General features: G+C 43.5%; 1 protein-coding gene across 1 annotated transcript in view; it reads right to left on the bottom strand.

Moving 5' to 3' along the window:
• Window positions 1-2,465, bottom strand: part of DNAH9 (dynein axonemal heavy chain 9) — a 419,100-nt gene extending 416,635 nt beyond the window's left edge. Inside the window, exon 1 of the mRNA XM_075561068.1 lies at window positions 2,049-2,465. Within this exon, the coding sequence (XP_075417183.1) occupies window positions 2,049-2,465 (417 nt within the window). The remainder of the gene's footprint in view (window positions 1-2,048) is intronic.
• Between the last annotated feature and the right edge of the window lie 11,345 nt (window positions 2,466-13,810).

The raw sequence follows: 13,810 nt of genomic DNA, 5'->3' as shown, positions 1-13,810 counted from the left end.
ATCCAGCAACTGCCTGGTACCCAGGTAATCCAGAGGGAGATAGGTGGCCATGCTGATGCTCACAACATTGGAACATTTTCATACCAACTGATACACTAAGAACCTTGGTAGCATAGTGGGTTAGATGTAGCGATAACTTGCAGGCCAGCAGTTCAAAACCATAAGACATTGCTTGAAAGAAAGAGGAAATTTTCTACTCCCATAAAGAGGTAGAGTCCCATCTTGAAAAGCTTAGGAACTGTTCTTTCCAGCTCGATATGGTCTGAGTCAGAATGGACTTGATGGCAGTGAGCTTTTTTTTGTGACTGATACACTGATACTTCTGTTTCCAGTGGGCCTCTTGAGAGCCGCTCTGCTGCCTTAGACCCTCCGCCTGGGAGCCCCTTCCTACAATCTCATGATAAAAAACAACTAAATGGCTCCTGACCTATCAGACCTAGCTCCAAAAGTGGAGTCAACATTAGGTATGCCTCACCCTGATCCCTCACCCAAGCTAGACATTTCAAATATTTTATATGTATGATTAATTGCCTCTGCTTCACTCCCTCAGAGTAAGGATCTCATGGTCAGATCTTGTCTTGTCACATAAAATACCCAATTGACCAGTTCTCTGTATCTCACAGCTTACTGGATCCAGGGCATTAGGAAATATCATATTGGACTTGTAGGAATGTTTTCTCCCATTTCAGAAAGGTTCCCTGGGACCCCTGGTGGCATAGTGGGTTACATATTGGACTACCAACCACAAGGTCCGTAGTTTGAAGCCCTATCATGGAGAGAGAATAGGCTTTCTACTTCCTTAAGAGTTAGTCTCAGAAACCCACGGGGAAGTCCTAGCCTGTCCTATAGATAGGGTCCTATGAGTCAGATCTACTCAGCGGGAGTGAGTAAGTGTACATAGAATCTCTCTTGAGCATCCTCTTGAAATTCTCCAGGCTTCCACTACTGGAACTTGGAAGCTCGCCAGAATCCACATCTTCCTGCTTTCTGAGTTTCAAATGCCTGTTGCACATAACTGGATGCCATGACTTCTCTTCTTGGCACTGGGCTGAGTTTTGGAAGAGTTTGTGTGATATACAAGTGGATGAAAAGCAAGGCAAATCATGTCTCCCTTTTAGTTTCTCCTAAAAATAAAATAATGTTTATCCTTTTTTTGGCTTTGGAAAATACTTTAAGTGCACTGCGTTTCACATCTATGTATATTGAAAAATAATCAGACTCTGCTATAACATGCTTTTTATACATAACACATCGCAGACATTTTCATACAAGAAAAACTATCTCCATACTTAATAGAGGCATGACATCCAATTGTATGAATCGATAATTTTTCATATCTCATAATAAAATTTATTTTCAAACAAGTTTCATATTTGTCTCCATTCACTCACTGTAAATTCCTTAAGACACATAGGCCAGTCTATAGAGACCCTAACTCTAGCACCTACCAGATCATACCTGCTACATATAATGCTCAAGAGATAATTAACTGAATTAACATGGAAAGAATGTACTGTTTCTTTAACAACACTATTACTACTTATTGCATCTTCAGAAATTTAGCTATTTTAATAAAACTTTTATTTAAGGTAGTTGGATGTTCTTTAGACATCATGATATTTTTCATTATGACAAAACCTCCTTCCACCTCACTGACCACCAGACAAGCTGCCCCTTGTTCCACCATAGCCTGTCTCTCCCGTTTGCCTCAGTGGACAGGACAGACCAAGGATATGGCTGAAAAGGTCAGGATCAGGCACTCTTCAGACTTGACCTTGGTTGGAATTCTGCCTTCCACTAGGACCTCCTTCAGTTCCATCCAAGTCTCATGGTCAACTCGGATCATTTCCATGCCGCCCCGCCCCTCACTCCCACTTGGCCCCGCCCCTCACTCCCACTTGGCCCCGCCCTCTGCGCCCCTCCCCTCCCCGCGTTGTCCCAGGGTCCCCTCACCCAGTGGACCTCAGCTCCAAGCCCCCGACTCTGGTCGCTCGGCCACGCCCCCTCCACGCCCCGCCCCTCAGCTTCGGCCGGGCCCTGGCGCTCACCTCGGAGAGGAGCGCGGCCAGGTGCTCCAGAGGCGCCGCCGGCACATCCCCGAAGAGCACCGCGCCCCGCAGGCGGTGGGGCCCCGGCGGCGCGGGCCCGGTGCGCAGGAAAAAGACCCCCTTGGCGCGAGCCGGGCCGCCCCCGGGCTCCGCGTCCAGCGCGGGGCGCACCGACAGCCCCCCGGGCGCGGGCCGCACCACCAGGAGCGGCCGCGGCTCCTCCTCAGCGTGGCCGTCCAGAAAGGCCTGCAGCAGCCCGCCCGCCTCCGCGCTCCCCGCGCAGCGCTCCCAGGCGCCCGCCGCAGGCCGCAGGCTCTGGGACACGTACGCCCCCAGGAGCTGTAAGCGGGGGTCCGCGCCCGGGTCCTCCTCGGCGCGCTCCTCCGCGACGCCGGCCGGCTGCTGCGAGCCCGGCATCCCGGCGGCTGGTGGCACCGCTCTGTTTCCCTGACGACGGGGACGCGGCCTGGCCTCCCTCCTCAGCGCCCCGCCCACCGAGCACGTGACTCGTGGCCACGCCTCTCGCAGTGTCCCAGGTAGGAAGAGGGGTTGGGCTGAGTCTCTGGAGTTGCTGGTTTGTGCAGTTGGGATGCTCAGGAGCTCACAAGTGACTGTGTAGTGGTTTCTTGTGTGGAGGGGAGGCTAACAGACACAAAGGCTATTAAGGATCCTATGGCCAAGATCAGGTGGAATGCTTTAGAGGTCTCCAAACTCACTGCCATCGACCGAGTGGAAGCCAAATCAGGAGACCCTGTCCAGACCCTGTGGTGACCTTGTGGGATTGAGGAGACACTCTGGTTTGGAACTGCAGATCTTGCGGTTAGCCGCCCACTATGTAACCCATTACGCCTTCAAGGCTTCTCTTGAAGGGTCTCTAGAAAACCGAAAATGTTACCATTCGCCTCGTCTTCCCAGATGTATGTTTTAAAACGATACATCATAAACTCACTGCCAGAGATTCCAACTCCTAGCAGCCCACCACTTAAGTCACTAGGTCACCAGGGCTCCTCTCGGGGTCTCCAGACACCGAAAATGTTACAGTACTCCATGCCTTCCCAGACAGGTCTTTTAGAGCGAACACAATACCAAATCATAAACTAACTCAGTGCCATCAAGTTGATTCCAACGCAGCGACCCTACATGGCAGGGTAGACCTGCCCTTGTGGGTTTTACTGCAATTGTTTATCAGAGTAGAAAGCTTCAGCTTTCTTCTGAAGAGGGGCTTGAGATCAGAAGGCCAATTTTTAATCACTGCACCATCAGGTGTTAGGGAATTTGATCAAGTTTTATTTCTTGCACCTGATGGCAACGTCAGTACTTGTAAAGAATATTACACCAGTTCTAACAGCTGCCCATTTGAACTTTGTGCAATAATAGACATTTAGATAGATAGATAGATAGATTAGATAGATAAATAGATGTATGTCTGTGCTAGCCCTCTGGGTGGACCACGACTCTACTCAGGAACTGATTGCATGTGTGTTTTCTAAATGTATATAACCAGCCATTCGCCAGTTCAGCAAGGTCTACTTGCTAATTCCATGACATTGATTCTATTTGCCATGCGGTGCAGCCATCATCACCAGGCTGTTCCCAATCATGCCAACACCATTCACCTAAACTCAGTGACCCTTCCTTCCTCTTGAAGAGCCAAGCTCACCAACTTCAAGTTAGAGAAAGAGAAGTTTCATTAGAAGATGACACCGGTATGGAGTCTGACTGAAGAGCAGGCTGTCTCCACGGTGTCTCACTGGTGATGGGAATATAGATCTTTTCCCGTTTACCCTGCAATGGTTGCTCTGGAGGAGTTGCATAGTTTTCCAGGTGGTTTTTTTCCCCCATTTCTTAAGTCACAAGATCAATACAGGATGTAAATGTCCACCCTAAGAAACAGATAAAACAGTAAGAGCAGTATTTGTAGTACTACATAAATAATTTTTGATGGTTTAAAGACCCTCCAGGTAGAATTGCCTACACAGCCTGCACACATTGTATGTGTCCCTGAGTGATACACACACATGTGCACAGACACTGGGGTGAGGACAAAGGCAAAATGGCATGAGTTACACTGGCAGCAAGCAGCATGTTAGGTCAGGGGTTCCCAAACTTTTTAAACAGTTCACTGTCCCTCAGACCCGTTTGAGGGCCAGACTATAGTTAAAAAAAACAAAAACAACTATGAACAAATTCCTATGCACACTGCACATATCTTATTTTGAAGTAAAAAAAAAAACGGGGCAAAAACACCCGGTGGGCCGGATAAATGCGGGCCATAGCTTGTGGACACCTGAGTTAGGTTAATGCTAAATGATAGTACCTTAATAGCTCACCCCCTCCCATTCCTCTTAACAGCAATAATGAGTGGTTACTATGCATTTGCTTTTTTTATAAGTGAGATCAGACAGTATTTGTGCTTTGAAGACTGACTGAATTTGCTCAGCATATTTTCAAGATTCATCCATGCCTTGGAATGCATCCAAACTTCATTTACCTTTATGGCTAAATAGCATTCCATTAAATCGCCGTACCACAGTTTGCCTGTCTTTTGATGGGCATTTGAGTTGGCAAGTGTGAGGAGTGTTACAGTGAGCATTAGTGGACAGGTTTCTGTGTGTATTTCAGCTCTCATTTATCGTGAACATATACTGTACCGTGGACCTCGGAGTAGGACTGCAGGGTCCTAAAACACCACTCTCGTAAACCATCACAGTCTCAGAAATTCACAGGGGCAGTTCTGCCCTGTCCTGTAGGGTTGCTATGAGTTGTCATTGACTCTACAGCAATGAGTATGAGTATCATCTAACCACCACCAAGGCTCTTTTGGGTAAATGTCAAACACAAGGGTTGTTAACCACAGGGTCAGCAGTTCAAACCCACCAGCCATTCCCCCAGAGAAAGATGAGACAGTCTGGTGTTGTTAAGATATACAGCCTCAGGCACTCTACACCAGGGAACTGTTCGTCAGCAGGAGAGTTGTTGTTGGTTGCATTCGTTTCTTTTTTTTTTTTTTAATGCTTATTCTATTTTCAACATTGTGAGAAACCACTAAACTGTTTTCCCAGGGGGCTACACCATTTTACATTCCCACGAACAAATGGATTAAAGTTCCAGGAACTGAATATTTAATTTTGTTTCATTTAAAAATTAAATAGTCCCACATGACTCGTGCCTATCATATTGGAAAGCTCAGCTTCACTTTTTGATGACAATTATTTATTTTTTTAAAAAAGCTCTTTCACTGTCCTCCTTTGTCATGCCTTAAGCATGTGCTTAAGCTGCCAATGAGTGGACACACCCTGAGAGCCCACTGATGTCCATGGATAGGGACCTCAATCAGTTTTACATACACAGGATCCTCAAAGCCTCCCAACTTGCTCAACATCTGAATCTTTATTTCAAAAAGGAATCATGGGTAGCCCCTTTTCTGGCCCCAGAAATTAGCATTATTAGGCAGCTGAGCCTTTCTCCTAGGAGCCCTGGTCATGCATGGGTTAAGCACTGAGCTAAAAAAAAACCCAACAATCCGCAAATGAACATACAAACTCACTGTCCTTCAGTCAATTCTGACTCATCATAACTCTTTAGGAAACTCATGCAAGTTTCTGAGATTCTAAGTCTTTAGAAATGTGGAAAGCCTCATCTTTCTCCCACGGATTAGCTGGTATTATCAAACCGCTGACTTTTTAGTTAGCAGCCTGAGCCACTATGCTACCAGAGCTCCGGTTAACCAAAATGTTAGCAGCTTGAACCCCGCAGCCATCCCGCAGGAAGAAGATGAGGCCATCTGGCTCTGAACAGAATTAGAGACGTGGAGATGCTATGGAGAAGTTCTGCTCTGTCCTACAAGTCAACTGTTAATTGGAATGGACACAGTTTGTTTGTCTGTTTTGCTTTTTTGAGTTCTCCAGGATCAGATGAAACATGGCTTGAATGTTTGCTTGCCTGTGAGGTGAGAAAGGGCACCCATGCTGAAGTCAGGCCTGAGGGGGGTTCTGAATTCCCTTCTGCTCTGGCACCCTGAGTATAGTCACCTCCCAAGGCCTTAATAATAGGCTTCACAGGAATCCTAACAGGATTAGCGCTTATCAAAGGCAGCTGGGTGAACAAGCGCCCCTCAGGAAGTGCCAGTGGCTGGAAGGTAAAATGATTGATTTCATAATAACTGGGACACAGGAGTGGCCGTGATGAAAAATGTTCACATTGGAAAATGAATTTATATATTTCTAAAGAGTGTTTTATCAGTGCTGGGTTACACAACAGGCAGACTCATTACTGCTAATCCAGGGCAAATGATCTAAGAAAGCCAGCGCACTAAAACCATGTCTAAGATGAATTTGATCATGGAAACTCATCAAAGAAATCCTCAGGGGAAACAAAATAAAAGTTGGAAACCTCTTACACATGTGTGATCATTTTGTACAACTTTTGGGTTGTATTATACATAAAACCCCCGAAATCCCAAACCCTGCCTTGTCCAGTCTGGTCTGACTCTGAGCAACCCAACGGGACAGCATACAATGGTTTCCAAAGCTGTGATCTTTATGGAACCAGACTGCGGCATCTTTCTCCTTGGAGGGGCTGGGGTTCAAAATGCCTCCCTTTCAGTTAACATTCAAGCACTTTAACCACTGTGCCACAATACTCCTTACATAACATTTATCCCAAAGCCAAGCCCACTGCCATTGTGTCCTATTTTACTCACTGTCATCCTGTAGACCACAGTAGGATTGTCTCTTTGGGTTTCTGAGACCAAATATTCACGGAAACAGACAGCTTCATCTTTCTTCCTCAGAATGGCTGGTGACTGAACCGGAGACTTTTGGTTAGCAGGCCTAACCACCTGAGCTCCTTTTTCTCCAGTAGTAAACCTCAGTCTCCACTTTGAAAAGAGATCTGGGGGACGTCTATATGATGTTTTTTGAAAACAATTATGACATATAATTGAAAGCTCATTAATGAAATATGGCTGTATAAAAAAATCACCCCAGACTAACTTAAAACAGCAATACCACAAAATAAAAGCAAACTGCCATCAGTCAATTCTGATTCATGGTGACCCTTTGGGGCACAGAAGTACTGCTGTGGATTTCAGAGACTAGAACAGTGGTTCTCAACCTTCCTCATGCCACGACCCTTTAATACAGTTCCTCATGTTGTGGTGACCCCCAACCATAAAATTATTTTCATTGCTACTTCATAACTATAATTTTGCTACTGTTATGAATTGGGTGACCCCTGTAAAAGGGTCATTTGCCCCACATAGTGGTCGCGACCCACAGGTTGAGAACCTGTGGATTAGAGGATGTAACTCGTTATAGGAGTAGAAAGCCTCATCTTTCTCTGCCAGAGCGGCTGGTGATTTTGAACTGCTGACTTCAAGGTTAGCAGCCCGGCGTGTAACCCCTACCATACCAGGGCTCCAAAACAGCAACAGGCAGCGATTGATTCAATTGCCATGAGTCAGGGATTTGGGAGCAGCTCAGTTGGTAGTATTTCTCATGATGCTGCAAACAAGATGCGTGAAGGGTGCATCGTTGCCTGGCTGGTAAGTCCATGCAGGGTGTTGCCAAGAGGCGTCTGTTTCTCAGGAGGGTACTCTGGGAAAGCCTCGACTGTCCTAATGAGAGCAGGACAAAATGCAACTAGCCTGGAAAGTTACACCCTGTTGTTTTTATAACAACCCTGCTGCTTACAGTGCTCTGCTCTATGCTCTATAGGGTGTGGGTAGTCAGAGAGAAGAACCATTTGGTTGCCAGCTTACGGGTGACTTACCCAAAAGGTGTTAAAGAAGTTATTGATGTAGGATTTTCAGGTAAAATGATTTCCACTTTAAAAAATGAGAATTTTGGACTTGCTGCCATGAGCATAACATCATTTGGAAACGAACAGTTAGAGAATCTACTGGCGCTTGCTTTTCTTCCTTGACAAGTGGAAGAGTGGCCTTTCTTCTGATCTTTCTGGTAGATAGTGACTTTAAATCAGGTTTTCTGTGTCGAATATTTCAAAATAGCATTGCAGCTCTAATTCAGAGACTATGCATACAGTTAGAATTGTCACCTTTCAATGCTACTAAATATTACTACTTAATGCTACTAAACTGGGACATCAAACATAAGCAGGCAGATGTATTGGATGGATGTAAAGAAAGCTAATATAGGCCAGAAACCTAGGACTCCACCCAAGACACATGCTTAAGCACATTAATTTTCATAATAACAACATAATGGTAAACATATCAATTGCCTATCATAGTTGTTGTTAGCTGAATAAAATACTGTGTGGTTTTCAATGGCTGATTTTTGGAAGGAGATCCCTCAGTAGTCTGTTTCAGTATGGAAGTTCCTCTAAAGTATCAAAGCAACAGACGAGTGTTCGCTGGCTGTGCGTGAGCCACACTAGATCCCCTGCATGGAAGAAGAGAATTCTGCTGAGCCACTATCAGTAGTGGGTGGATCCATAAAATGTCATCCATAGAATGAAATCTTCTACAGCAATGAAAATTAATGGGCTCATTTCATACACAACATGGGTGAATCTTAAAAAATAGCACGTTGAAGAATATATTCAGTTTTATATTGAGCTGAAGGTTTTTTTAAAAAGCCCTTTTCATGGCAGGTTTATTGGCTCTTAATTCTCATATCATACAATTCAATAGTTCATTCACATCAAGAAAAGTTGTGCAGTCTTCACCACAATCAGTGTTAGAACATTTTCTTCATTCTTGTTTTCCTTGTTTTTTAAAACATTTTTCCCATTATGATATTTTATTGTCTTACTTTTTAAAAAACATTTTATTAGGGACTAATACTTATCATAATCCATACATACATCAATTGTGTAAAGCACATCTATATATTCTTTGCCCTCATCATTTTCAAAGCATTTGCTCTCCACTTATGCCCTTTGCATCAGGTCCTCTTCCCCCACCCCTCACCGCTCTCCCCTCCCTCATGAGCCCTTGATAATTTATAAATTATTATTTTGTCATATCTTGTCCTGTTCGACGTCTCCCTTCACCCCCTTCTCTGTTGTCCATCCCCCAGGGAGGAGGTCACATGTAGATCCTTGTAACCGGTTCCCTCTTTCCAAGCCACTTACCCTCTACCCTCCCAGTATCACCCCTCACACCCCTGGTCCTGAAGGTATCATCCATCCTGATTCTCTGTGCCTCCAGCTCGTATCTGCACCAGTGTACATCCTCTGCTCTATCCAGACTTGCAAGGTAGAATTCAGATCATGGTAGTTGCGGGGGGGAGGGGGGGAGGAAGTATTTAGGAACTGGAGGAAAGCTGTATTCTTCATCGGTGCTACATTGCACCCTGACTGACTCATCTTGTTTTCCTTGTTATGAAGCCAAACAAAAAGAATATTTTTAGGGCACATCCATATATACAGAGTTTTTTTCCCCGCAAAGTCTGTTATCTTTCCACTCCATTTCCTACAAACTTTTTGAAGTTTCCTCATAGTTATTTTTAAAACGTTAATCTCATGATTATCAGAAAATTTCAATTTTGATCAGTTCTTGAGAGGATAAAGGTGCAAGATTTTGGTGAGGAAACACACTTAGCTTCCTTTTGTTATTGTTAACAAAACCCACTGCATGCAAATCGACTGACTCATATGACCCTTTAGGACAGGGTAGAACTGCCCCTGTGGGTTTCCAAGCCCAGTGCGTAACCACGTCACCACTGGGGTCTAATTCTCAAAACCAAACTCACTGCCATTGTGTCGTTGCTGACTCATAGGGAACCTCTGTGGATTTCTGAGACTGTAGCTGTTTAAGACAGTAGAGAGGAGTAAAGTCCTGTCTTTCTCCTGAGGAACTGCTGGTGGTTTTGAACTGCTGACCATGCAGATCACAGCCCAATGAGTAACGACTACACTGCAAGGGCTCCTCAGGGTCTACTTAGGGTTCCTTAAATAATACAGGCTCAGTCAGAACAGTGACTTCTGAGCGGATCTATTGGGCTGGTTAAATTCAAGACAGAGGTGTCCACTCAGAGCCTGGAGCAATTTCTTGTGTGGACTCCACTGGTTAATCTTGATAGGTTCCCTGGACAATCATGGAGGCTTCATAGGAGATGTCTAAGAAAACCGAAAGCTGCCTTGGTGGAAAAAAAAAAAGGCCAAGAAAATTGTGCTGAGGAATTTTCTTTCCCATCATACAATGCACCTGCTCGTTCTTTGAGGATAGAAACGGCTATTTCATGAGACTTTGGTTGGAAACCTCAGACCATCCATTGTACAGCCCCAAACCTGCCCTTGCAGGCTTCTGTTTCTGTTCCCCAAACTCAAAGACTATTTGACAGGAACATGATTTACATCCTTCAATATGCTCAAGCTGCCTCTTTTTTCTTTCTTTCTTTCTTTTTTTTTTTTTGCCGCAGAGTAAATTGGAGAGAGCAGAGTTCTTCCGGGGAAAGGGGTTGGTGGTTGTTAGGTGCCATCAGGCCGGCTCCGACTCAGTGACTCCTGTCCAACAGAAGAGAGCACTGCCCGGTCCTGGGCCGTCCTCACAATGGTTATGTTTGAGCTCACTGTGGCAGGCACTGCATCAACCCATCTCTTAGAGGGCCTTCCCCTTTTTTGGATGCCCTTCTACATTATCCAGCATGATGTCCTTTTTCAGGGACTAGTTTCTTCTGAGTACATGAGACAGTCTCAGAATCTTTGCTTCTAAGGAGCACTGTGACTGGACTTCTTCTAAGGCAGATTGGTTTGTACCTTCAGCAGAGACTGGTACTTTTCATGCTTTTCCAGCACCAAAATTCAAACTTATCAATTCATTGTCCAAATTTCACATGCAAATGAAGCAATTAAAAATTTCATGGCTTGAGTCAGGGACACTTTGGCCCTCAAAGAGGTATTCTTGCTTTTCAACACTTTAAAGTAGTTGTGTGCGGCAGATTTACATGATGCAGTGTGTCCTTTGATTTCTTGATTTCTGCTTCCAAAAGCATTGATTATGCATCCCAGCAAGATGAATTCCTTGGCAACATAAATCTTGACAAATTGCCATCTTATTAATACCTATTAGTCCAATTCAGTATTTTTTGTTTTCTTTACATTGAGTTATAATCCATATTGAAGGCTGTAACTTTAATCTTCCTCAGCAAGTGGGTGAAAACCTCTCTTTCAGCAGATCTGGTTGTGCCATCTACCTATTGAAGGTTGTCAGTAAGCTTTCCTCCAACTCTGTTGTCTCATCCTTCTTCAGATAATCAAGCTTTTTGATTATTTGCTCCACATAGAGATTGAATAGGTACAGTGAAAGGATACAATCCTGTCATGATTTCAAATCATTTTTGAATTGCCTTGTTCTGTTTGAACAACTTCATGAGCACAATTACACGTTCTGAAATTCCCATTCATCTCAAGGTTGTCTATAGTCAGCTATGCTCCAAACAGCCGAATAGTCAATAAAATAGTTTTCTTCATAGTCGATAAAACTCCAGTAAACATTTTTTTTTCTGGTAATACTAGCTTTCAGCCAAGATCCATCTGACATCAGCAGTGATCTCCCTTGTTCCAAATTCTCTTCTGAACCTGGCAGCTCCAAGTCAATTCAGTGCTACAACCATTGTTGAGTGGTCTTCAGCAAAGTTTTATTTGCATGTGGTATTAATGAGGTTTTTCAATAATTTATACATTCGGTGGGTCATTTTTCTGTAATGGATACAAATGTCGATCAGTTGGCCAGTAGCTGTCTTCCAGATTTTTTGGCATAGACTAGTGAGTGCTTCTAGTGCTTCATCAGCTTGTTTAAATCTCTCAATTGATATTCCATTAATTCCTGGTGCCTTGCTTTTCACTAATGCCTTCAATACAGCATGGACTTCTTCCTTCAGTCCCATCAGTTCTTGATCATATGCTATCTCTCAAAATGATTGACCATCAACTAGTTCTTTTGAGTACAGTAACTATATTCCTTCCATCTTCTTTCTATGCTTCCTGCATCGTTCAAGATTTTCCAATGTAATCTTTTAATATTACAACTTGAGTCTTGATTTTTTTCTTCAGTCCTTTCAGTTGTCCTTCCCTTTTGTTTTTTCCTACTCCAGGTTTTTGCACATTTCAGCATAATACTCGACTTAGTTTTCTTGAGCTGCCCTTTGAAATTTTCTCTTCAGCTTAATTTTACTTCATCATTTTTTTTCTGTTTGTTTTAGCTACTTTACTCTCAAGAGCAAGTTTCAGAGTCAGTTCTGACATGCACTTTGATCTTTTCTTTATCTTTTTAATGGACTGTTGCCTTCTCCATGTATGACATTCTTGATGCCATCACACAATATCATCCCACACCCATCACGTCTCCTGTCATTATCATTTCTCAGGTGGTCTCACAATTCAGCTGGGATATGCTTAAGGTTATGCCTCACAAGGATTTGCTTTAATTTCTGTAACTGCAATTTAATGAAAGCAACAACAACAACTCACTGCCTTAGAATTGTTTCTCACCTAGTGACCAGATGGGTTTTGAGAATGTAACTCTTTATGTGAGCAGAAAGCCTCATCTTTCTCCTGGTGAGCAGCTGGTGGTTTTGAATCCCCATCCTTGTGATTAGCAGCCCAACTCATAACCACTATGCCGTCTGTTCCACAATCAGCTTCTGGGCTCATTTTGGCGGATGATATTGAGCTCCTCCATCATCTCTTTCCCAGATGTAGTAAATCTGTGTATTCATTTTGGGGAAGCCCACATACATTGATGTGCTTATGTTGTTGGAAAAGGCAAATGTATTAAAGAGGTTGTTGGTCTTGCAAAATTCCATCATTGGATCTCCAGCTTCATTTCTATCACCAGACCATTCTTTTCAACTACTATTCCTTCCTCTTATGGGAGCCTTTTGATGTCATAGTAGTTATGCATCGGGCTTCTAACCAAAGGTCAGCAGTTTAAAACCACCACCCACTCTGCAGAAGAAAGATGTGACTTTCTACTCCCATAAAGCTTTATAATCTTGGAAACTCATAGGGGCAGTTCTGTTGTGCTATAGGGTCACTGTGAGACAGCATGGACTCAATGACAGTGAGTTTGTTTTTGGCTTTTGACTCCTTCCTCTTTGTTTCCGATTTTTGCATTCCAGTCACCAATAATTATCAATGCATCTCAATTGTATGTTCAATCAACTTCAGACTGATGATATTCTTCATTTTCTGCAGAGCTAGCATTAGTGAATAGATCTGCATGAATAGTTGAGAATGGTACAGTGTAGGTCAATGCATAAATTTGAATAACAGGAGCGCTGGTGTTGCAGTGGTTATGCAGTGGGCTTCTAACTACAAGATCAGCAGTTCAAAACCTCCAGTGGCTTTCTACTTCTGGAAAAAGTTACCATGTCAGAAACCCACAGGGGCAAGTCAATCTGTCCTGTAGGGTTGCTATGAGTTGGCATTGACTTAATATCAGATCCTATCACAGACAGTATTATTCTTCAAGATCTTAAAATGTCCTCTTTTTGACAATGAATGTGATGGCATTCCTCGTGAATTTGTACTTCCCATCGTAGTAAATCAAATGACTATCTGATTCAAAATGGAAAATAGCAGTCCCTTTCAGCTCACTGATGCCCAGGATATCGATCTTTATGTGTTCTTTTTTTTTTTTTTAAGATTTTCAAGTTTCCTAGATTCATTGTACATCCCAAGTTCCAATTACTGAGAGATATCTACAGCTTATTTGCAAATTAAGTTCCCCAAATGGTTGACTCTGTGTTAAGAAGGAAGCTCTTTCTCAATCATATTTTGTGTGCCTTCCAACC

This window comes from Tenrec ecaudatus, chromosome 10, assembly GCF_050624435.1.
Source record: "Tenrec ecaudatus isolate mTenEca1 chromosome 10, mTenEca1.hap1, whole genome shotgun sequence".
NCBI classification, from domain to species: Eukaryota; Metazoa; Chordata; class Mammalia; order Afrosoricida; family Tenrecidae; genus Tenrec; species Tenrec ecaudatus.
The sequence above is the reverse complement of the archived record's forward strand: the minus strand, read 5'-3'. Positions and strand labels throughout refer to the sequence as shown.